Genomic DNA, 25,389 nt, shown 5'->3' with positions numbered 1-25,389 from the left:
TAGAATAGAATAGAATAGAATAGAATAGAATAGAATAGAATAGAATAGAATAGAATAGAATAGAATAGAATAGAACAGAATGTTCGTCAAGTCCAACTGCCTGATTGTGACAGGGTTGATTCAAAGTTAAAGCTGTTTTAAAGGACATTTTCCAAATGCCTCACACACTGACAGATACGGGGCATCAGTAACCTCCACAGAAGACCTGTTCCAGGGAATGACCATCCTCTTGGTAAAGAAATGTTTCCAAGTACCAAGTCTGAACCTCCCCTGACATTCAGGGAATCTAAGGATTACACAAGACATCTTTTGGCTGGTGTAGGGGACAAAACTAAAGACAGAGGAAGGGAGGGCTTATCTCGGCTTGGAGAAAATGGGTCATAAAGGACTAGGAGGACAAAAGCAGTTGCCCCTGTGTAAACAGGTTGCAGGGCAGTATGCTTGTCTGGCCATGACCCACACCCGATGATCACCTGCTGTCCTGCATTCTTCCTAAATTCCATTTCTAACTATTATCCTAAATGAGCGGACTCTGCTCTGTGTGGATGTGATTGTATGAATGTCTAAGAGTCAGCAACTGAAATCGGACAAGGGATTATAGGGCTTGCAAATCAGCAGAGTCATCAACTGAAGAGACTGGAGTGAGTAAAAACAAGCCCCAACAACTGCACTGCAGATAAGGGATTATATGTGTCTGTGGTGTGAGCAATTGGACCAAGTGAGAGTGCAAATATCCAGCCAAACTAGGTGGAGAAGAGATTAGGAGGCTTGGGAAGGAAGTATGTCTCTGAAAATGAGGCAATTGGAGAAGGTGACTTCCAAAGGGACCAAGAAGTCCATGCCAACTGAAGGAGAGGATGTAAAATCTGAAGGTCAGCTTAGAGACTGCATGTGTCTCTGTACGTGTGTGTACATGTGTGGGAAGAAGCTGGGGACAACAGTGATCCAGGCTGGAAGGAGGGCCTGTCAAGATACTGGGTGGTGCTTGCTCAGGAGAGATCAGCAGTGTGCATGTTTATGTGCTGCTGCATGCAAGGAAATCTGTACCAGCAGCTGGAGTGGGACTGTGGGGAATAGTGTGTCCAGATGCTAGTAAGTGTGTGACCTGGGATCCACAGCCAGTTACTGGGTGGACTGCATGTCTGAGCCCAGGTACTGAGAGAACCGTGGTGCATGTGAGTGAGAAGGGCTGCAGCAGCCCTTGGAGGGCTTTTGTGAAGGTACAGCAGCTGAGAAGATCAGGGCCAGCTATCAGATCATGGTGTGTGTCTGTGGGTGACGAGTGAAGAGCAAATACAGTGGGAGTGCAAGTCTTAGGAGCTTGTATGTCCAGGGTACAGCAGTGGGGCACATTGTGGATCCAGGGGTAGACTGAGTATCTAAGGTCAGCTACTGGAGGGATCCACATTATACATAGCATGTATTTCCTAATAATACACTTTCATCCTGATTAGCCAAAGGGCAACAACTCACAGTTGGTGCTGTGAGTGCTGAATGTTTCTGGCTGTATTGATCTGTGTAGCTGTCCACATGTGTATGCACATATGTATTGCAGAAATGAGTTTGTATGTTAAAGAACATACAATAAAGAACACATTTCCTTTCACTACTGAGTATCAATATATGCGGGGAGATGAAAGGATTTTGAGCAGCCCTGGGGAGAAGGACTTGGAGGTGTTTGCAGATTGATTTGCAGACATTGATTTTGCTCTTATGAGACATGACAATTTCATTTGGCCTACACTACCACAAAACCTTCACTCATACTACAGCCAAACTCAACCCTAACATGTCCCTTTATCACATTCTGGGTCATTTCAATAATTGAATTTCAAGTCCCTTTATGACATTCTGGGTCATTTCAATAATTGCCTTGAGTTACTGAAATCAGAGTTTATAAGCTAATTTTACAATAGTTTGTAAACTATTCTGTATCCTGAGGCAAGTATAGGTATATAACCAATTTAAAAATTAGCCATATATATCTCCTGCATTTGAAAAAATTGAGAATTCATTTCACATTATCGTTTTGCTCTCCTCCCTCACGACTGTGGGTCGGTTGTTTTAACTTCAGTCCAGCACAGAAGAAATCGAGATAAAATCCACCAAGGATTCTCCGCAGGGTCATTGGACTCTGGTTATAAATTCACAGATGAGGGTGCGTAACGGCTGACTAGATTCCTGCTGACTCCTGGACTGTGTCTGTGCTCCAGGCTTTTGGATGGGGTTGCTCCACAGTAGGTTTGTGGCTGCGCCTCTCCGCTGTGCCCGTCTCAGGCTGCTCCCAGCGAGAGGCAAGCTAAGGGAAGGTGAGGCTTTTACTGAACGCTCGCGGCACCACACAGCTCAGTCTTTCACACGGTGTTCATGAACATCGACGATCCCAGCTCCAAGCACAGCCGAGAGGCCACCCAGACCCGAACCTGCCAGGCCGCGGCAGAACACAGAGGAGGTTGGTACCTCTCGGTGCATCGGAGGCGGGAGGCACAGGATGCGCGAACAGGGCGAGGCTCCGCCCGGCGCAGCGCACCTGCCGGCGCGTTTCGGGCGACGGGGCACACGGGGATAGCAGGAATAACGGGGGGAACGGGGCGGGCAGGAGCGCGGCCGCCCCGCCGGGCCATGTAAGGCAGCGCCGGCCGCGCAGCCCCTCAGCCGCCCCGCGGGCCGGGCGCGGCCCCGGCCGGACGGCGCGCGCCGCCTATGGGCGCTCGCGGCTGGCGGGCGGCGCCGCGCGCCCGCCAATGCCCGCGCGGGGGGGGCGGTGCCGCTGCAACGGCCGCGCCGGCTGCGGACACCCGCGGCTGCTGCCGAGCGAGCGCGCCTCACGGAGTCCGGCCAGCCCCGCCAGACCTGCCGCCCTCCGCAGCCGGCGGTGAGTGTGCGGGCGCCGCTCCCGGGCCGGCCGAGCACCGCTCCGCCGGGGGTGGGCGGGCGGGTGGGGTGCGTGTCGTGTGCCGTGCCCGCTCCCTCCTTCCCATCGCGCCGCTAATCGACCGCAGCTCGGCTGCCGATGGCGCGAGGGGAAGGGGCTGTGGAGGCGCTGCCGGGGGTCTGGCGGCTCCGGTGCCCCTTCCCGGTGCCAGCCCCTACCGGAGGGGCGCCCGAGCCCAGCCCGGCGCGGCCGCCGCCGTCGTTATGTAACGCCCGCGGGGGGCTGCGGGCGGTGGCGCCGCGTCCCTTCTTGGGATTCACCTCCATGCTGTCCCCGAGATGTTCTGCGCTCCCCTCCGGGAACCGGGGACCGGCGGGGAGCGGGGCTTGGCGAGGAGCTGCGCGCCTTTCCCTGCCATGGGGATGGGCTCCGCAGCCGCATCTCCCGATGGCCGCCGAGGACATATGCGCGGCCGCAGCCAGCTGAGACCAGGGCGGCTTCCCGGCTCCCGGCGGCACGGCGGCAGCAGGTCCGTGGCTGGGCGATGCTGGAGGCTGGCTGCGGGCAGCTGGCGAGCCCCGCGCTGCGCCCGCGGGCGGCTCCCGGAGGAGCCGGGAAGGAGCCACCTTGCGCTCACACCAAATGCGCCGCAGTCAACAACAAAGCTTCGGCCGACGCTGCTGTTGCTGCTTCATGCGCTCGTGTAGAGGCAGCGGCGGCCCCCTTTTCTGGAGACCGATGCGGAGAGGCTATTTGCCTGTTTGCCTTTTCTTTTCCTTTTTTTTTTGAAATCCCCAGCGGTAGGTGGAGGGGCTTCGTCTTCAAGAGCCGCGGCTGTATAGCGTGCTTCACAAAACCAGCATCAGGTGTGGGAGAGCATTTAGCACCTGCGGGGTAATAGCCGTAGGTATACGGCCATCTAGTCAGGGGTGGAAAACAAGGACGAGACAAAATCCTGTGTTTTAATCTGTAAACCCGGCTAGCACGTTTGAAAATGAATACAACCCCTCCTCTGCCAGATCACCATCGGTGTAAAATATTTCTCCAGTCCTGGGTAAAAGCTCTTGTACATTGGTGAAATTATTCCAAGGGGAGGTTGGGTGTATGCTACAAGGTGCCGAACGCACGTGTGAACAGCATCTTAAACACTGACAGCTTCGAATCAGGTAGGAGATGCTGCTGACAACCAGTTTCCCTGTTCGTGTTTTGCAGGCTCGACACAGGGCAGGTTTGGGAGGGAACAATTTTTTTCGGTTTTACAGAGGGTTGCGTAACTCCTCATGTTTATTGAAGAGAAGAAAGAGGAGGAGCAAACCAAAGCCCCAGCCTGAAATGAAACACATGATGTGAGACTGTCTTTTACTGAGCCGTCCCACTGTTTTCTCTGCTAGCATCATTAAATTGCATGCTTTATGTGGGTTGGAAAGGGTTAACATGATAGTAAAACATTAAAGTATGGGGTTTTTTCCCCTCTAGTGCTGTGAAAACTTTGGGGAAAACCGAAGAGATGCCTATACACTTTCATAGTCTTAGGCTTAAAATAGCATCACTCTTTATCAAACCTATGCAACTTATTTTTTAAATGGCAATGGCCATTTTTTTAATCCTTTAGTGATGAGCCACTTCTTTGTTTTTAGAGACTCTATCCCAACTCGACCTTTCATCTCCCCAGTCCAAAATAAAATGGTATTTTGAATGCCTTTGTACATTTCTGGGTCACAGTTATATGCTTTTAAATAGTGCATCATTTGTAACTGTTGAAGTGTATGTCCAGTATTAAATTATAGTACAGTGTAACGCTTAGACAGCAAGCCATGCAAGGATCAAATTGCAGATAAAGTTCACATAGGAATCTCCTGCAATGCTTGCACTTGACCCTTGTAAATCTAAGAAAAGATATTTATAAATGGAAATATACATCCAGCAAGTAGTTCTTTCTGTGTCATATTTAATCTGTGGCTTGACTGTGGTGAAAAAACTGGTCTTTTTATTTAATTTTTATAGTAGGTATATTCATTCCAGTTACTTTCTTGAGGCAGCTGTGATTGTAGTGGTTTTGGTATTTTATATTAATTTGGTAGTGGTATTGGTATTTTTGGTAGAAGCTATTTTTGCTTCTTGTATCTTGAGCTTATATGGAAAAATAAAATAAGGGTCTTTCAAGGAGTGAGGCAGTCTGTTATGTCAATTTATGTTAAGGTAAGTATTCTCATTATAGGTAAAAGCAATTAATTGTACTCAATATATCTCATAGCACTTCAGAGAATAAGCCATGCAATGTTTAGCCTTGAAAACTTGCTTTCAGGTGATAAGCTAAAATACAAAATAAAATAATATCAGATGTTTTTCTTGCTTTACACACTTTAATTACGTAAGTCTCCAGTGTGAGGATGTGATCATACTAACAAGCTTCTGTCTCTCTATGTTTACATATAACTGTATATATTTGATATATTACAACAAGAACAGTCATTTTGTGGCATAGTCAGTCATTTAATGATGAATGATTGTCCTTTTTTATTTGTCCATGCATACTGATTGTAGGCTTGAATAAATGGAATGGATTCTCTTTAGCAAGCAGCAAAGTTTGTTTTTGTCTCCCCTCTGAAAGCCATTTTTATGCTGTGCCTAACTGAAATTAAATGCAGGTATATAATTTCCACACCTACTGTTTCTCTGCCGTACTGGCATGACTGCTGTGGGCACAAGTACTTCTAGAAGTCTCTGCCAGTTAGTTGAAAGGAAATATTTTGTTTACTGTTTGCATTGCCATAGTGTCTGGAAGCTGTGGTCAGGGACCTTTACTAATGTGTTATGTCCAGTATACTGGAACAAAAACTTGAGCATGGCCCTCTAAATATGATCTAAAATAAAGAACAAAGAACTGTGAGTGGTGCAAAAGAGAAATCAAGCTGATGTTAAGAAGAATACATTGGTATGTGTGTGCATTATCCACTGTGTACTTTCTCATTCTCATATAAGAGCAATGGGAATTGTAGAACTTAATGTGATACTGCCACTGTTCTCTGAGGGTTATCCTTGGGACATGAGAATGGCTTGGGTTTGGGGGATTTTGAAATGCATCTAACTTGACTAAATGCTGAAAACTAAGGTAAACAACCTACATCAACCTAATATGGAAAATTTTCTCTTCAGACTATCTAATTTTTACAGTTTTTTAAAATCTAAGGTAATATTTTAAAAATTTGAAACGGAGTATTCATTTCAAATTCCAGTTGTACAGGGAAAAAATGGTTTTCCTGTATTTCACGTTGTTTTTCCTTTTCCTCAGTGTTTTCTGTAAGCTATTCTAGCTCTTTCTTCATCTCATCCCCCTCATGTGCCTAACACCCCCCCCCCCCCAAATACATAATAATAACTACACCTTCACCTAAAAGACATTTCTGAGTGAATGCATCACTTTGCCCACCCGAAACTGCCCATACATAGAAATATTGCAAGAATTTCCCATTTCATTGTAGGCTGTTTTTTGGGATACTTTGGAATAGTGATGAAAAGAACTGTACAGTGAAAGGATGTTACTGGTAAAATTTTTACCCCTGTAAAAATATGGTCTTTAAGTACCCAGGGACTGTACATGTGTTAGGGGGCAAGTATGTGCATCCTGCTCAGGTTTCAGGACACTCTTCCTGAGTGGGTGTTTATCTCAAGTGCTGACAGAGCAGAACAGACTGGTTCTCTGCTACTCAGTTTTCTTGGCTCACAGTGGTATGTCCATCAAAACAGTTGGGAAGTTTTTCTTTATTATTAGTTGTTATATGTGGTGGGTGGGCAGTTCACTTTGCTGCTGCTAAGAGGGATTCTTAACTCTGTCAGGACTCTGAGGCAGCTGTGGAGAAGCTTAGGCACTTACTCTTGCTAGTTGTCTTAAGGTTCCCTCTTTCTTTTCCTCCTCAACCTTCTCCTGCCTTGTAGTGTCCTGCATTTGTGGTATGAGTTTACCTTGTCCTGGATGGAAACCCAAGAGGTGGCAACCAAGAGTTTGCAGATCAAAGGTCAATGCATTATGTGGCTGATGAAATGATAAAAATGAATCTGCAGTGTTACTGTTTAAAATTATCATATTAAGTTACTTTTTGGTCAGTTTGACTAATCTCAGGAATACGCTTCTGTGTCAGTGTTCATATATTGGGAGCATTTGACAAAATGAGCACAAAGAAACTTGAAATAAAAACAAATCAATGAGGTAACAGTTTTTGCTTGAGTCTCTGAGGGTTGCAGCCCTAGTTCAAATTCTTAAATGGATCAATGCTAAGAAAATTCTTGCAGTAGCAGTGAAAATGCTAAGATGTCTCGCTCACAAAATTCTTTTTCCATTGTTGATGACACTGTTTAATTTAAAAACCTGCTTCGGCCTGTCTCTTCTGATTTGAGTATTGGAAGGAGTAGTACCCAAACATTTAATTTTAGAAGTGCTTATAGATGTGAAAGGACTTACTGATTTAGCAAAGTAAGTATTTCCCTTCTTATTTTGGACTAGGCTGTGGGTGGTTGCAAAAATTCTGTACTTAATGTTAATTTATTTTTGTGGATTCAGACAAAAGTGAAGTAGCAGATTTTAAGAACATAAGGGATCTTTAGATGGTCTAATCTGATTAATATATTGGTTATATTGAGTTAGTTATCTGAGAGCAATAACCTAGATTTGGTAAAAGTCTGTCTTTGAGAGATGCTTGACTAAATAGATCTTCTGTATTAAAGGCAGTCTAATGTATGGACATGAGGATGTGAAGTATTTGCAGCTATTCTTGGGCGTTATGTTTAGTACCTGACATGGTTGATTGTCTCTCCATAAGGAAGTCATGTTTCTAATTTGTACTGACATAGCCTGAATTTTCAACTGTTGAGTTTTTTGATATCTTTGGTAGTAAAGAGCCATTTAGTAGGTGATTCAGTTTCTCTGCAGAGGTATTTGGATCTCTCAAGAATTCCACCAATGTAATTTGTAAAGTGTCTTATGGTAAAACATCTTGTTTCATGATTTTGCATCTCTTGTATCATCTTCCTTTCTTTGATCAGAGGTGGTGCTTTGTGACTAAGAAATCTTACAGCGCTTTTGAGTGTCTGTTAGCTCAGTTTTTCTTAGATTTAATTCTGTCCCTGTCAATAAAAGTAAAAGATACTTTTACTTATGGGTGGTACTCAAAGTCCCCCATCTTAATGGAGTTTGGAGTGACCTTTCTGTACAATCTTTGATCCGCTTTCATGGAATGGATCTTTGTTACTCACGGCTTTTCCAGAAATATTTTGTACGGGTTCTTTGGAAGTTCCAAGTAAGGTCTGGTCTGGGTGGGGGTGGTGGGAGGATACAATGTGCAGTGTATGAAGAAGTGAGGCTAAGCAAGCTCCACAATTGTAGTGGAACCTGTACTCAACTAATCCTAAAGTGATGACAGGCCCAGCATGTTATTTGGAGCTATAAATTAATTGCATGACTACTGTAGAGAGCAGCTGTTGTCTTCCACTCTTTTTGGATTTGTGATTTGAAGTCTTTTTTTGATACACCATGAAAAAATACCTCATCTAAACACTTGAGTCTCCTCTTTTGTTGTTCTTTGATTGGTGTCATATTCACTTTTTCCTGTGAAGGCGGTTCTAGACACTGGCTTGTATCCTTGCCTGTGTGTGAAACTGCAGAATGTTTGTGTCCAGATTATTCATCTACCAATGACAGTAGCCTGGCAGAGCTTAGGATGAGTACTTAGAAAGTGAAACTCCCACATGGAGTTTGAATGCATAATGAAAAAAACCCCATAGGACGGGGTTACCAATACATGTCTATGTTGTGGATGCCTTATTTATGCTTTTACCTTCATAGTTGAAACCTTGTGTAAGTGACATGTTGCTATTACAGAATTTTGTGGAACTAGTTAGGAGTTAGCTAGATAGAGAATTTTTGTGTACTTTTAAGTGTTGTCATGTTTTTTGAAATAAATATGTTGCAATGGATCTGTTACTGATAAAGATTTGTGTATCTGTGTACAAATGCTTTGTTTATATAAAGAGGTGATATTTATGAAGTGGTTCTTTGAAATGGAGGAGTGTAATTTGCTAAGAACTAAACTTAGTTTTGTATCTCAAGCAACATTGTATAAGTAAGTAGCTGAATAGCAGTAGGTTTTAGAAATACAACAGTAACAATAATTTGTCAGCAGTCAAAATAATCTTTGTGCTGGATAATGTGTTTTTAATCCCTGTTTTCTAAGTTAGATCCTTTAATGGCATATGTGATGGCATATGTTCGCAGTCTGGAATACTGTTTTGGTGAGGAGAAACATTGGACAGGTTAGGTAGGTACCTTTTCTATTACTCTGTGTGTGTCCTGCTGAAGGTCTAAATGAATCTGCATGATCTGGCCAGCCTTGCCCTTGTTCATAGTGCTAAATTCATGTATATTGTTGAGAGAACTCGAGGTTCAGCCATGCAGTTTTTCATAAAGCCTGCAAAAGGATTTAATTTTCTTTAGGTAAAGATGGGTTTAACTGTAGATAGAACTGTGAGCTTTGCTTGTTTTGCAGTGGTCTCTGCTCATTTGCCTTCTGTGTTGTATGCTAGGGAAAGTGGATGGCTGTCATTCACTTCAGCATCACATGTGGGGAAATATAACCAGAGAAGATCTCTGAAGAGAAATGGTTTATCTCTGGTTCCTGCAGGTAGCTGTGAAGGAAGCTTAAGGGAAGCTTTAAGAGCGGTCTAAAGCATTGGTTTTTATTAGGAGGATGTTGCATTTCTCCATCTGTTTGTCCTTCCCTAAGCTTGAATGTTTATGCAAAAATGTGGGAAAAAGATTCCATCTGCTGTACTTTGTCTCCACTGTTTTTATTTGGCATAAATAATTACAGAGAGAAAATAAATGAGAATTCCCTTTCATTGCAATTTTGTTGAGTTTTTATAGCAAGGGGAAGATGGATCAAGTACTAAAATAAACCAGATGCAGTCAAATTCAAATGCCTTGCACAGTTTCATAATTCATTATGCATTCAATTAACTCATAAAAATAACAACTCTTGTGCTCATTGAAAAGTTTCTTGCTTTTTTACTTGGATTGGCTAGAAGATCTTAAGAAATTTTTGATGACAACTACTTATGGTGCATTGGATGAGTTTTACCAACAGTGCAGCAACAGATTCTGATAAAAATTGTGCCATAAGCACCTGCATGCTTACCAAAATTTGGTGGGCAGGAAAAATGAGCAGGAGAGTGGAAGGTAACAGGTAACACTGAACAAATAAAACTAGTTGTCTGGGGCAAATGGTAGAAAGGATTGAGGTTTTAGGGAGGTATCAGGGCTAAGATTGAGACCCTGAACAGATAGTGCATTTTAGGTTGTAGGAGCCTGAGGAATTTACACTGCAGACTTTGGTTACTAGCTAGGTGATGGCCTTGATGCTCAGTGTAAACATAACTTTGTGTTGTCGTGTTGTGGGTATTACACCGGAGAAATAAGGCTGGCCTGGGCAAAGGTGAGTGTTACAGAAAAGAGGAGATGCTGGCAGTACCATTATTGCATCGCAGCTGTGCCATTGTGCTGTCAGATTCTGAAAATTCATCAGTCTTAGCAGTCAGAGGTCTGCTTGATTCTTGAATGATTCTGCTGTTTAAAAGTGTCATTTGGAAGCTTCCCTTAATTTGCACTAGACTTTTGACCTCATTTTAGCAAATTCTTGGTTGATAAGTATTCTAAAGCGCAAACAGTTTTAAAATACACTGCCTTTTTCATTAACATGAATGTATCTGAGGCTGTAATAATGCTGCAATGTTCTAGTCCGTTGTTCTGTCTCAGACAGTTACACTCATATTTGTTTCCTTGGCAGTTGATGTTGTGAGATGACTTCCATTAAGACTGTTTTTTAACACTGTTTAAAACTTCCTGCAAATGAAAGCTATTAGAAGTGAGCTAGACGAAGCACATGAAAAAGTACGTGAAAAAGCACAAAAAAATAGGCATTCAGATTATTGTGTCCTGCTGATATGTGTATCAGTCTTAAGCTGTGCCAAGGGAAATACAGGTTGGATATTAGGAAAAAGTTTTTCTCAGAAAGAGTGATAAGGTTCTGGAATGGTCTGCCCGTGGAGGTGGTGGAGTCACCATCCCTGGATGTGTTTAAAAAGAGACTGGATGTGGCACTTGATGCCATGGTTTAGTTGAGGTGTTAGGGCATGGGTTGGACTTGATGATCTTGAAGGTCTCTTCCAACCTAGTGATTCTGTGACATGCATGTGTGTATGTATGTGTGTGTGTATATATATATATATAATATATATATATATATATATTTATTTATTTATTTATATTTTAGAAAACATATATTTTGATGTGGAGATCCTAAAGGGTTTAATAGATTTGCAGGGGGTCCTCATGATGTTCTGAATACTGCAGAACAGAACAGACATGTTTCTTTGTCCCTCTCCTTTGGTTTCCCTATCCATGGCATGGCAGTGATGATAATTTGCATTATAAATACTAAGCTTTCTGCTGAGCAAATAAGCCATGAATTTGTTGTCAGGTATGGGGCAGTGAAGGTGCTGTGGTGAATTCTGTTCTCTTAGGACTCACACATATTCAGAGTTGCATAAGCTTCTGAAATTGTTGGAAAAAATACTCTGGGACTTAGTAAGTCTTCCTTGCTGCTGAGAGATGGATTACTTGTAAGAGCAATTCCCACAAATTGAAATCAATGCTATACCAGAATTCCTGAAGTTTCTTGACACCTGGAGAGGGTGTGGATAAGTGAAAGAGTGTAAATTAATAGAAGTCCTTCAGTAGAGTTGGCAGTTGGTTAGTACTGAGGCTTTGGGTATTCACACAGCTCTAGAAATTGACAACTGAAATTCCCAGAAACATTTACTTCTTTCAATCCAGGTTATTAAGTGACTTTATCTAGTGGAGGCCTCCCACTAGAATATATACTCATCTGTCTGCAGATGAGTATATATTCTAGTCTCTGGCTAAAAGGAAGTTTGATGATATTAGAAAACTTTTTCTAATTGCTTAGGCATGGACTGAGAACACAGATCTGCGCTTTCAGTCTGTTTAGCATAAGATAGTAATGAAGTGAGTGGCTGGCATCAGTTAACATGAGTTAGTTTGATCCCTGGCTTATTCACTGTATAATGTGCTGTATTATTTACCTGTTGCAGAGTGAGGGAAGGGACAAGAACTGTTTTTTTGTGCTACTAAAGGACACAGACTATAGCAGTTCATAGCACAGCACCTAACTATCTAAGTATTCTGTGGGCTTCTGAAACTCTTCTTTTTTTTGGAGGATAGTTATTCTTTTGCAAACCTCATAAACTCTAGCATCTGCTTGTACCTCTATCTTATCTGGCTGCTTTTGGCGATGTGGACCTGCTTGGCTGGAGCATGCAGTATTTGGAGAGGATTGTTTTGGTGGCTAGTCCCACCTTCTTTCTGCTGACTCTGGAAATTGGTACTGTCTAACTGTATATGTATTGGACTTTTTGGATGGTGAAGAAAGGTATTTATTTGGTTAGCTGTCGTTGTTGTAGTCAACATCTACACAGCTCACGCTTTTGAACAGTGGATTAATTTTGCTTTATTGTATTTTATATTTGGTATTCTAGAGTAATCACTTTATTTCATCTTTCTCTTATCTTCTTACTGTGGCCCTGCCCCAAATTACTCATAATCTTTACTTCTAGCAGAATCTACCAAGCACCTTTTGATTCCTTTGTCCAGGGAAGAAGGGTAAGGAAGACTCAGAGCAGCATTTCATCTTGAATTTTTGTCAAATAAGTTATTCTTTATTTCTGTTTGAGAGATTATTTCTTCAACACAACAGGATCCCCTTCCTTGTCTCTAATTGTAGTGTTAAGAAAGAAAAGTTTGAGTTGAGACTAGATAATATTTTCATAAATCTAGGTAGCTTTTTTAAAATATATTTCATGCTATTACATAGGATTTTAACAAGTAAACTGTAATTATGATTCAACAAGGAGTGTCCATAATAATATTTGGCAACCACTGCAGAGCCCTGGTTTTAATCTCTCCTTGACTTTCTGCTTTAGATGGCGAGGATTTATTTGAAATGAGTGTGTTTTGCATACCAGATTTCACCATTCAAAACTAAAGCCTTTTCTGTAGTGTGTCTGTTCTGCCTGATCCAGAGCTACTCAAAAAACCCCAATACAAAGCTCATTTATTAATGAGTGATAGAAGTTAGTATGGAACTATCTTTCTGAAGGCCAAATATGTTCCTGAGCATTTTTCCTATAGCAAGTTTATAAAGTTTAAATTTATTAGCTACTGAAAGTAAGTAAAAAATTCTTTCAGTTGATACAACTATCGTATTAAAGACTGTATAAGATAGTAAAACATGATTCTGCTGTGCTGTGCAAAGTTGATTTATGGTTATACGCGACAAAGCATTAAGCAAAATTGGCCAGCAAGGCACTGACACTGGCTAAGGAAAGATTTTGTTCAGGAGATACTTAAAAATGAAGGCACGTGGTTATATTTTCCAATTTCAGATGAGACAGAGTGATGCAGATGTTTTCTTGTTTATAGCTTGTAAATTGTGCCATGGTTGTATATTTTAAAGATACTCACTCTGAGTATAGCTTCTTAAGAGAATTGCTAAGAATAAGCAGGAGCTATCCCTGAAAATTTCTTGTAAAGTTTATTTATACAAGATAAAATTACAAACTGATGCAAACCATACATACTTTACCATTGCAAATTTCCACCTTTTCCTGTCCTGTTTCTTTCTTGCATACGAAGGTAACTTTGGTTTTTATTATCCTACACAGGCTTTGTTTTTTGCTGATCTGTACTCTCTTTCTCTAGCCAGTTAGTATTGGCCTGGAAAATTTCTGGGGCTCTGTGTTTCAGCTCCAGTTGATTTGAAATGCTACAAGCTTAGAAGAGACTTCTGCTTTTGGAAGTCAAGCTTCCTTGAATATAGAGGTACATCACAGATCTTCATGATCTGATTTTTAATGAAATACTCTGTTGTATATGTTAATATTATTTTTGGGGTTTTTTCCTTATGTTCTTTTACTACTATTTTGGTGGCAAAATAATGTAGCCTGATGAAACAGAAGATTTGATCTAGACACATTTTGGTAAAAATATGTGTGTCTTAGTGTTTGTAGTAGCTTTCAATTTGCTGTGCATGCCTTTTGTTTTAGAGTTTCAGTGTTGGGATGCTTTCAGATAAGGTTTTTGAGGTAAAATTCCTCTTTGGACAGTAGGCAGAATGCAAAGGAAATAGACATGGGAATTGGTTACTTTTAAAACTTTTTAATGAACTTGATATTTTCAAGTTCTTTTTCCCCCCTCTGTGCTTCACTTTTTATTTCATAGGTGCACATGCAATTCTCAGGCTACAGTTAGTAAATTTCAATCGTAATAATTTTAATTTAGCATTTTGGTTTGTTGGCCAAAACTTGTTCCGTCTGTGTAAACAAAACAGAAGGATCTCCTGGCTTAAGATATAGCAAGGGATTTAAGCATATACGTGTTTTCAAAAAAGGCAGTAGTGCTTTGGCCATGCTATGCTTGCTCAAGTGTGAAGGACAGAGGTCCTTTTAGTATGTTTTTAATTAAAAGATTCTTTCTAATCAAAAACCTCAACAATAACTGCTTCGTAGCAAGTAGCTATGCTTATTTCTGTTACAGTGTGCAGGGAAGGGTATGTCATGGTTGTTTGAGTGTCAGAGTTTAAACAATATAGGAAGAGATAGATTTTTAGAATCCTTTCCTTTGCTGAGGCATTTGTACTGATGTACAGTATATAAGCCAAAAGAACTTCCTATCTGATGAGGAAATAAAACCTTAACTAGAAGTACCTACCCATCTCTGCATATGTTAATCACATCCCACATAAGCTGGGGCTTTAGAAGAAAGGCTGGGTAAGTATGATGGGCTTTCCAGCCCTTATCTAGCATTTGCCAGATTTCTGATTCTTTAACCATCTCTTTATGGGTTAAAAATTGGTGGCAACGCCACCGCCACCGACGTGATGGTGGTGACAGTCTGTGTGCAGCTTGTTGGGGCAGGCAGGCGGTGTGCCCTGTGCTAGGCTTCTTAGTCCTTAGGCTCTTTGGTGCCTCTTTCTTCTGCCATGCCAAGAGTGCATGGGCAGAAGACAAAGGTTTCTATGGCGTGCTTCTGGCACTTCAGGGTGTGGGGTTTTTTGTGAAGACACCTGAAAATAGTATTCTGTTGCACAGTTTAAGGTTTCATTTAAAAGGCAAACCTATACTATATGCACTTGGAGTAGTCTCAAAGTACTTGTCTGCAGTAATGACATCCCTTCATCATGATGTGTTCATTCCAAATGAATTCCACAGCTACAGTTCTTTGGACATAAACTTGAGAAATAAATGGTCTGGATAACAAGAGAGACTTGTCTTGTACTTGTTAGCCCTTACATAATGTAACATAAGGGTTCTAACATTAATATTTTTGTTGCGTTTCAAAAATACTTAATTTTTCAGTAAAAAAAAATGTTAAAAGTTGAAGTCAAGAAAATAAAGGATGTTTATTTTTCCTTCAGAAATACAAGAACATAGTAATGCCTATAGTGTAAAGGGCATATTCTATTCAGATCAACAGAGTGACTGTGATGATTGCCGTTTAAGAAAAAAAAAAGGAGCAAATATTAAATGTTCTTTTGATGGCTGATATAATGATGGTTAAACTAGTTTTGTGTCCCTAGTTTCTTGGTGTATTTTTTTTTTTTTTCAAATGTACTAGAATTTTTTTTCCCAGATGGGCAGAGAGTTATATAGTTCTGTGTTTAGACTGATGTTTGATGGTGGAGGTTAGTGAGTTCTTTCTGACTTTATAGACCATTTATTCTTCATATGGATTTCATATATTGTGACATGAACTCTAGCGTGTAGATTGACTGAAAGTAATCTAGTGCAAATTAATGCAATAAGTTTACCCTCCTTTTCCTTGTAGCACCATGGCTGAAAAATCGGCGAAACCAGCAAAACGGTTATCCTCAGACTCAAACTCCCATGAGGGCGCTACGGCAGGAGAAATAAGTGCTCTGGAAGAGGCCTTTAGAAAATTTGCAGTCCATGGTGATACAAGAGCCACAGGAAAAGAAATGCATGGGAAGAACTGGTCAAAGCTATGTAAGGACTGCAATATCATAGATGGGAAGAATGTGACGACCACAGATGTTGACATCGTCTTCAGTAAAATCAAGTAAGTTCATTTTAGCCATAATTTCATTGTGTTCCCTCTCCCCACCCTCCCCCCCTGCCATGTTTTGTAGATACCATCTAAATTTACCTTCTGTTGCTTCTGATGTTGTGAGACAGTGTTTGACAAAATCAATCTCTTTCTTGTTCCTTTACAAAATTTTCTTGCTTGGTCTGAAGATACAGCTTTCAGCTTCTGACCTACTATCTTAAATTGACTTCAGTTTCACAGGCGTTATACTATTCCAAGACTATGATGTGATCAGAATAAATGCAGGCTATTCCAATAAACTGGTCTGCAGTAAGTGCTGTCAATATTTCCTGAAAGATGTCTGAATGAAGTCAGGATGATCTTGCCAAAGCTTGGCAAGAGGACGGAGGCTAAGGTGGGATATGTACTAAAAGTCAGTATTCTAACAGCAGTCATGATGTCCAGCACAAAACCAGCTCAGGTTTGAAGTGTAGGGAAGTCTGGTTACATGACAAAGGCCACGTAGACATGCTCTAGGTAGCTGACCAAGAATTGAGAAAGTACCGGACCCAGCTAATCTGAGTCCCTGCACCTGCAAGGACGCTGTGGCCTTGAGCATAGCTGTGTTATGATAACAAGATGCTGTAGTTGAGAGAGAGAGAGATGAGAAAAAGAAGATGTAAGTCATAAGGAATGAGGAAGTAAGAGGGGAACTGATATCTATAGTATAACCAATAGATTGCTTAGCTTACAGAATATGCGTGAGCTTATTACTTTTTGTGCATAAACGTCTGATGCTCTAATCAATAAACGAAGCTTACTAAACTCTCATATTGAGTGTCCCGAGCCTCCCTCACCGCGACAGGCTATGATGAATTAGGATTGTCTTGGTCGTCTGATCTTATTTTTGTGACTGGAGCTTTAGTGAAACTTTCTCCCCAGTTGAAAACCTAGGCAGGCTTAGTCAGAAACTTGTCAAACCTAAGAGAAGATATTAAAGGAAATATGTTAAAAAGGAATTAATCTGTTATGGCATGTTCTGTATGAAGTACCAAATAATTTTTTTTGTTTTGCTTTATGTGTAGAATTTGATTATTTTCACCTTTCATATTCTCCTGGCATCTGAGATGATAATCTTGTCTTTTATGCTTTTTATTACCACACTAATTGTTTCAATTGTCTTACACATCATTGTGTTGAGCTATATACTTTTTAAAGGGGTCCCTTAATTGTACTTGTAGCCTGGAGGAACACTTACTTGGCTTGTGCACTCAACTGTTGTGGTGTAATGCTGGGAGAACATGCAAACTGCATTGCTTACAAGGTGGTTGGAAAATCTTGCTATAAGCACTGACCGTTTAGACTGCATCAAACTGGAGAAAGGCAGAGAAGCAAAGACCTTTAATCTTGAAAATTATCTGTGTAACATATATAGCTAGAATGACCTTATTTATTTGATTGATTTCTTTCTTTGTTCCTTTTCTCCTAGGGGATCTTATCTAGATAATTGAAAACAGTACATATGCTCACTCCCACCCTCTTCTCCTTGTATCAGTCCCTACTTGAATGGAGTTAGGTATACTATCAGAGAGCTGGCTTATTTGAAATGGATGTTTAGGTTGTAGGGTTTTGTTTCTTTCTTGATCTATAATATTTTCAAATTTTCTATGGCTTTCATCAGCTTAAAATTTTCTTTTATTATTCCCTGTAGATAAATATAATCTTAGTGCTACTTCCTCATATCAGTTTCTGGGCTTTTTAGTGACAGGATGACCCCATGATATGGCATAAACAGATGTGCAGCCTTAGCAGATGTAAAGAAGTATCAGGTTTGGTGACTGGGGCGGAAGGAGTCCCATCCTGTTGGGCAGGAGTGAATTGTAGGTGGCAGGTACCTGAGCCTCCTGGGAAATGTTAGCAAATCCCCTTGCTGCCGTTGAACGCTCCCAGCTCATCTTGGGGGTTCCTGTCTTTGGCTCTTGAGGGGGAGGGCTAGCTCAGCAGTTTCTCAGACCTCGTTCTTGTGACCTCTGTTAAGTGTTGTCATTCTCTTGGAGATGCATACCATCTTTTCCTCTGTCCAGTTGTCCTGGTTTAACCTCAGCCAGTGGCCAAGTCCCATGCAGCTGCTTGCTCACTCCCCCAGCAGCAGCCCTGGGGAGAGTATTTAGAGTAAAAGCTGGAAAACTCATAGGTGAGATAAAGACAGTTTAATAGGAAAAGCAAAAGAAAACAAGGAATTGATTCACTGCTTCCCATGGGCAGGCAGGTGTTCAGCCATCCCCAGGAGAGCAGGGCCCCATCACATGTAACAAGTTGGGAATACAAACCCCATCACTCCAGATGTCCCCCCTTCCTCATTCCTCCCTCCACTCTATTTACTGACCATGAAGTCGTGTGGTCTGGAATATCCCTCTGGTCAGTTGGGGTCACTTCACCTGTCCTGGCTGGGTCTACTCCCAAGCACTCCCACATTCCTTGCCAGTGTGGCAGTAAGAAAAGCAGAAAAGGCCTTGGCTTTCTGGATGTACAGAAGTCCTGCTCAGCAATAACAAAAATATCACTAAATTATCAACCCTATGCTCAGCACAAATCCAAAATACCGCCCCATCCCAGCCACTGTGAAGAAAATGAACTCTACCCTAGCCAAAACCAGCACTCCAGTATTTAATAGCTTTGTAGATAACTGTATCAAATGCAAAAGTATCTTAGTTTTAATTGTTTAATTTTTTGTTCATTCTTTAACCTGTACATATACTTATAACATATATTCTATATATTCTTCTCTTTTAAAGTTATTTTATTTTTAAATTATATTGCTTAAGTGGCATGTGGGAGCTGAGATTTGCTGTCCTTATTAGGAAGGTCTGTATTTTTTGAATGTATGCTTTCAGTAGGTATACTTCCACATTTTCTTAACTGTTGGGGTTTTGTGGTTTTTTTACATTTTTATTCTTGAGTGCATGTGTCAGCAATTCTTTTTAGTCTAGATCACATTTATTTCACATATAATATTTTAAGTTTTAAAAAGGGAAGATCTAATGGCTGTAGGGACTCAAGTGTCAGTAATATGCTTTAACTTAGGAGGGCTAAGTATAAGCTGGGTATACAGGAGTTCTTGAGCATGTTCAGACAGCTGTTTTTCCTGGCTTTCTCTTTTCCTTCACATTTAACCCTAAGATCAAGGATAATGATAGTTTTGGTAATGCATCAAAGCAGGCATACTCACATAATAAACTCACACTCATTTTTGTTTCACAAGCAGCTTTTTCCCAGTAGAGCTCTGTGGTTTTTTGACAAACCAAGTTTTTTCCCATGTTAAATATAAAACCTTAACCACTATAGAAGAATCTCCAACTCCCTCCAAAAGTGCAAAGTGCAGCTTCCATGCTTCAGTAAGAATTCTCCTTATGGTTACCAGAAGGCTTTGTGCATCACTCTTGATTTTGGGCTCTTGAACTGAAGTGTGTCTCACAAGATTAGCCTCAGCCTAGGATTCCTATGATCAGCCAAAGTGATGGTTCAGTGGGATGGAGCTGGTGGATTTTAGCAGTTGTAGGCTAGCCAGGGAGCACAACAAACATTAAAAAAAAAAATGCTTGCCATACCCAACTAGAGTTGCCATCTAGCATTGTGTTAGAACTTCCAAACATATTTTCTGCTGGTTCTGTTACTGGGAAGCCACTATACCTAGCAGGGTTGTTTTCTAGCAAGCTGTACTTAGAGTTTATGACAATGGCACATGTTGTTCAGACACTAGAAAATAATTAATCTAATAGAAATGTTCTTTGGATTTATGAGTTACTGTGTATAAAGCCCACATTTGTTGTCTCGCTAACTTTCCCAGGCTTTATTTATTATTCTAGTAGATACTGGCAAAATAGGTAGGAACTAAACATTGCTGATAGGGTCAGGTAACAAGGAAAATTAATAACAGGTATGTTTACTTAAGAGCTACTGAAAGATAATGTTTTATTCACCAATTGGCAACGTGCTCTGCTCCAGGAGAGATTTTACCTCTGAAGCAATGAACATTTTTGTAGACTTAACACCCCTTCTCCACCTCTGCCAAACTGAGTGGACAAAACTTCTGAGAGTTTTAAATAGTCTGTGATACTTCTTGAAAGCTGGGACCTATGTGTCTGTCTTTCAGAGATTAGTTCATTTGAGGTTAGGTTTAGTGGTGTTATAAAGGCTGAAGAAATTCCATTGAACCTTTGTTACCAATAAGAAAATAAGTATAGAATGCATGAGAATGTCAGGTCAGACTGAAATGTAGTTTGTCTGTTTGTCTTGCATAAAAGGTCTACTGAAGGCCTTCATGTGAGCACAGCATTTATATGTATTTGAGGATAAGAGAAGGAATAGTCTAATGCAAAGAATCCACAGTAGTAGACATGAAAGAATTATTGCTAGAATTGCATTCTTTGGTAAGAAAATGTGTAAACTGGGTGATCTCTCCCCTGCTCCCCCCTAATATTTTTGTGTAACAGTAATTTGTATGGTCCCACAAGTCCTTGCAACTTGGTGGATTGTAATACAAGTTTATGTTTGTTAAAATTGTTAGCTCAGAAAATACAAGAAATGAAAAAGAATTTTGCAGTGGAATTACTTTAAGTGAAAAGCTGAAGCCTGCCTATGAGAGTAGCCATATGTGTGAATATTTATGATTTGCTTCCCTAGAGAGCAGAGTTAAAACACCTACATTTATGCCAAGTATTTGGATTGCATTAATGCAGTTGGAATAGTCTGCAGTTTCTGTAATGAATAGAAGAGTAAACTTTTCTTATTTTTCAGGTTATAAAGCATACAATAAAGCTATCTCTTATAATGTCATTAACTTTCCATGAATCCTGTACTTGGAAGAGCAAAAGGAATTGTGAAGAGTGAATGACAAAAGTTCTACCATATCTTATGGGATGAAATCTGTCAAAAAATGCACCAAAGCCAACAGAATTGTACATAACTGTAAATGTAATTATGCAGTAAGCTTTCTTTTTTGTAGTTTCTTTTTTGTAGGTCAACACTTGAGATGTTGTACTCCTTTCTTCATATGTTCTTTGGACTACATAAAGCAGTAACACCAGTTGCAGGGTATATTTCAATTCCAAAGCTAGCCTAAAGTTACTTGCCTAAAGTTATGTAAAAGTGCCTTCTGCTAATTGGTACCAGGAGAACATTTTCTCTGTAAATGGCAAAGGAAGCAACCTCTTCTCAGAAAAAATGGCTTATGGGAATGTTAAAAAAAAAAAAAAAAGCCTGAAAATACTTCCTAGGAAGTAATTTTTTTTAACTGGTCCATAAATTCACTGCCATACTTGAAGACAAAGAATAAGTCACAGTCATGTTCTGTGGGAAAGGTAGTTTTCGTAAATTACTGTAGCTGAAGTATTTGTGACAGGACCAAAACTAGTACTCCTACTTCTTTTGTTATGATAATGTCTTCAATTTCCCTGTAGCTCAGGTGTCTGCTAAAATGTAGGAGTTCAGTATAAATATCTTAGTAATATTAGATCATTCAAAGCATTAATTTTTCACATACTATCTGAACCTTATATAGACATCTTTTTTTTTAATGAAAAGCAATAATGCAATCTGGGCCCACTGAATTTAGAGACATACAATATGCAGGCATGCAGTAGTATTTGAAGATGGATGTTTTTCCTGACGGTGGGAATTCCATGGGCATCTTTTCAGTCACTGAAACACTTGCCTGCTTTCTTGGAAAATTTCTTCATTAAATGTTTCTTTTCTGGTACTCTTCTGGAGTTCCAAAAGTTTGTAGGCTGTGTGTCTTGTATTTTGCTTGCAGAGTGCAAGTATGGATTTAGTGAATCTTGTTGCCTTGGAGAAAGTAAGGTCATTGGTGACAGAGGAGAAGGGCACTGAAGAGTTCTGCGTTTGGTATGAAAAGCAACATGTGGCTGCATTCTTCTTATTCCAGCAAGACGGTGAGACGCAACGGTCTAAGAACTTCAGGATTTTTGTATTAAGGAAAGCAGAACACCCAAGAATAATAGATGCTACTGAGCTCTTACCAGCATTCCGGCATGTTGCCTTAGGAACTTAAATTTCTTTGTTTATTGAGGGTCAACAACTGCTCTGGGAAATTTGATACGTTAGCAATGCTGTACACATACTCCACTTGTTGTATGTAGTTAACATGGTCATAGTAATAGCCCCTATATAAATATCTCTGCTCTTATTTTAGAAGTGTTACCACTCAGCACTGCAAGAATATGCTTTAAGCACTGCCATAAAACTGCTAATTCTATGACATTATTAGATAGAAAAATAAAAATATTTCTGTTTACACTGGCATGTTACTATGGTTGCAGGCAGGCCTGGGTGACGTCAGCCCTTGGAGCCATTGTGAGCATTTATTTAGGTAGCCATCTCCATGGAAACATTTGTTTGTTTTGATGTTACTATGTGTTAAATTTTAAACAAATTTTTGTGGTTCTATACTGGATTGTTATTGAAGATTAATTAAGCTACAGAAGCTTTGTAAATATACCTTACTCCCTGCCCTCTAAAATATTCTTGGTAAAAGATCAAGTGGAAGCATAATTGTATTCTGAAATTCCATTAGTAGTTCCTGATGTTGCTTTGACATGTTTTCTTGTTGCTGAGGAAGCCATGTATTCTAAAGCCCAGACGACTCTCCTCCATCTTTTTGAGAAAAGAAGGTTTTGTTCCCATGGTGAATCTTTGCAACACACTTTATTGTGCCCTGACTTTTGAGCAGAGCCACCCGTGCACTGTCCTCACTGTCTTGCACACTTGGCTCTTTAGCCTAATTCCCACAGCCTGGATCAGTCAGGTCTCTGCAGGAGCACATCCACCTGAGAACAGCTTAATGCAGCAATAGTTCTCTGTGCTGCAAGACTTGGGTAATGGGTAATGTTTGCTCTGAGAAGCTGGCAAGAAAATTCTTGGCAAGAATGAGTATGTGCTTTCCCCATTTGTCAGCTGTAATATAATTGTTGTCTTTTCTTTGTATTGAATAAGTATGATGCTTCTTGCTTTCTTTTTGTATTTGAAAGGACTAGTACTTTGACACCTGAGCTCATTCAAAGCAAATGTCTGTCCATGAGGTTTCTCTGAAGTAAATAGTCTTTAATGGAGATTTTTACCAAAGCCACTCTTAAATTTTTCAAGTATTTAAGTAGGTATGAAGTGGTCTTTATATATAAGTGAAGTACCTAGTGGTTGCAAGCTGTGTTTTACATCCCTATTGGAGACATTCTTTTGATAGTGATAGAAAAGGATTTTTGTAATCCTACTTCATGCATGAAGTAGGCATAACAGTTAACTTTTGTACTTTAGTATGCCTGCATCAGGAAATAAGTTTTAAGTGGATATAGAACAATATGTAGAGCAGAATCTTTTCTGATAAGTCTCAGGCAAATTGTGTAGCTGTGCATTTTTAGGTAGAAATGTAGGTAAGTTTCAACAGAAAGTGCTCTTTTTTGCCACATCTATATTTTAATTGAAATTAAGAGCCAATTGCTTTTTTGGCCTAAAGAGCCAAATATAGTGTTGCCATTTGCACTTTATCCTTCAAAAGCTTTTTATTTAAAAAAAACAAAGCAGCTCTTCTTCCTCTTCTGCCAAGAGGCATAAATTCTAAAAGTAAAACAGTGATAGCATATGAGAAGGAAGATGGTTTTAAATTCACTTGCTGTAACACAGGCTTGTTTTATGCATGTATAATGGGTAAATTTTATACCTGTAATGATGTTTGCTGATTAGGATTTTAAAACCACCGTTTTACAGGACATCACATGAAAACCTATAGATAAGGTGGTGGGTGATTCCTTTCCCAGTTGATACGGAATGCTGCATAAATGATGTCATACTATATATAGCAGCTTGCTTGGTTTTTGCCACACTTTGTGGCCTATTCCACATGTGTGCTGCACAAACTTTTACTGACTTAGAGTAGAAGTCAGTTGTTGTTTTGGTTTTTGGGGTTTTTTTTGTAGGTCAGGCTATTGCACCATAATTTAAAACTACCTGCTTTTCATTTATAAAAGCAGCTATGTGAAATCTGCCTGAATGTTACTGACTAAATAAACTAAGTAACAGGCAAGTATTTTCCAGATTGTTAAATATCAGTTTTGATTTAATGGATTGAAGTAGAAGATGATTAAGACACAGAGGACAAGGCAGCCTTATCTGCAACAACCAGGTGATGGTAAAGTTTAAGATCCTGAGAGGAATAATCAACATTAACAACAGAATTACAAACCTGAACTTCAGAAGGGCAGATCTTGGCCTCTACATTTTCTCTCTGGAAGCTGCCCTGGAGAGTAGAGGTGTCCAGGAGAGCTGGTTGGTCTTCAAGGCAACTTCATCAGAGCACAAGAACATTTCATTCCCACGTGCAGGAAGTCAGGAAGCATGGCAACGGGCTAGCAAGAGTAAACATGGAACTTCAGACTGGGCTGGACCACGAGAAGGAGGTAGGCAAGAGACGGAAGCAGGGACGGGCTTTGTGGGAGGAATAAAGCCCATGCATGAAGAAACAGAGTGAGCAAAGTTGAAGTTCAGGCCAATCAACATAACCTCAGTCCCTAGAGAGGTTATGAAGTAAATCCTTTTGGAAGTCCTTTCTTAAAACACAAAGGACAAGAAGGTGATTTGGAGCAGCCAGCATGGATTTGCCAAGGACTAGTTATGCCTGATTGACCTCATTGCTTTCTCTGATGGAATGACTGACACTGTGGGTAAAGGGGTGTAGTTAGTATACATTGATTAAGGCAAGAACTTGACTCCAGTCACATCATCACCAAATTGGTGAGGCATGGGCTGGAGAGTGGGCCAGCAGTCTAGGGGGCAGCTCTAGAGGTGGTGATGGTGTCAGTGTTGTAGTTTAATAACCCCAGCTGGAAAATAAGCCCCATGTAGCCACTCTGTTTCTAGCACCAGTAGTATGGGGAAGAGAATCAGAAGGATAAGAGCGAGAAAACTCACGGGTTGAGTAAAAACAGTTCAATAGGAAAAGCAGAAATTGCTCACACAAGCAAAGCAAACTAAGGAAGTTTTACCCCATCTCATGGGCACGCAGGTGTTCAGCCATCCCCAAAAAAGTAGGGCTCCATCATGCAGAATAGTGACTTTAAAAGATGATCACTCTGAATATCCCCCTTCCCAACCGTTGTATGCTGAGTGTGATTCATACGATATGGAATATGCCATGGGTCAGTTGGGGTCAGCTGCCCTGACTGTATTCCTTCCCAACTCCTTGCATACTCCCAGCCTTCTTGCTGAAGGAGCAGCAGGAGAAGCAGAAAAGGCCCTGAAGCTGTTTCAGTGCTGCTCAGCAATAACAAAAACA

At 40.5% G+C, this 25,389-nt stretch overlaps 1 protein-coding gene across 1 annotated transcript in view; it reads left to right on the top strand.

Annotated features, from left to right (window-relative positions):
* The first annotated feature begins 2,765 nt into the window (after window positions 1-2,765).
* TPPP (tubulin polymerization promoting protein) overlaps window positions 2,766-25,389 on the top strand; it is a 71,871-nt gene continuing 49,247 nt past the window's right edge. Inside the window, exons 1-2 of the mRNA XM_059850768.1 lie at window positions 2,766-2,875; window positions 15,828-16,079. Of these exons, the coding sequence (XP_059706751.1) occupies window positions 15,832-16,079 (248 nt within the window). The 5' untranslated portion in view covers window positions 2,766-2,875; window positions 15,828-15,831. The remainder of the gene's footprint in view (window positions 2,876-15,827; window positions 16,080-25,389) is intronic.

This window comes from Haemorhous mexicanus, chromosome 1 (assembly GCF_027477595.1).
Source record: "Haemorhous mexicanus isolate bHaeMex1 chromosome 1, bHaeMex1.pri, whole genome shotgun sequence".
NCBI classification, from domain to species: domain Eukaryota; kingdom Metazoa; phylum Chordata; class Aves; order Passeriformes; family Fringillidae; genus Haemorhous; species Haemorhous mexicanus.
This window is presented reverse-complemented; position numbering and strand designations above follow the sequence as displayed.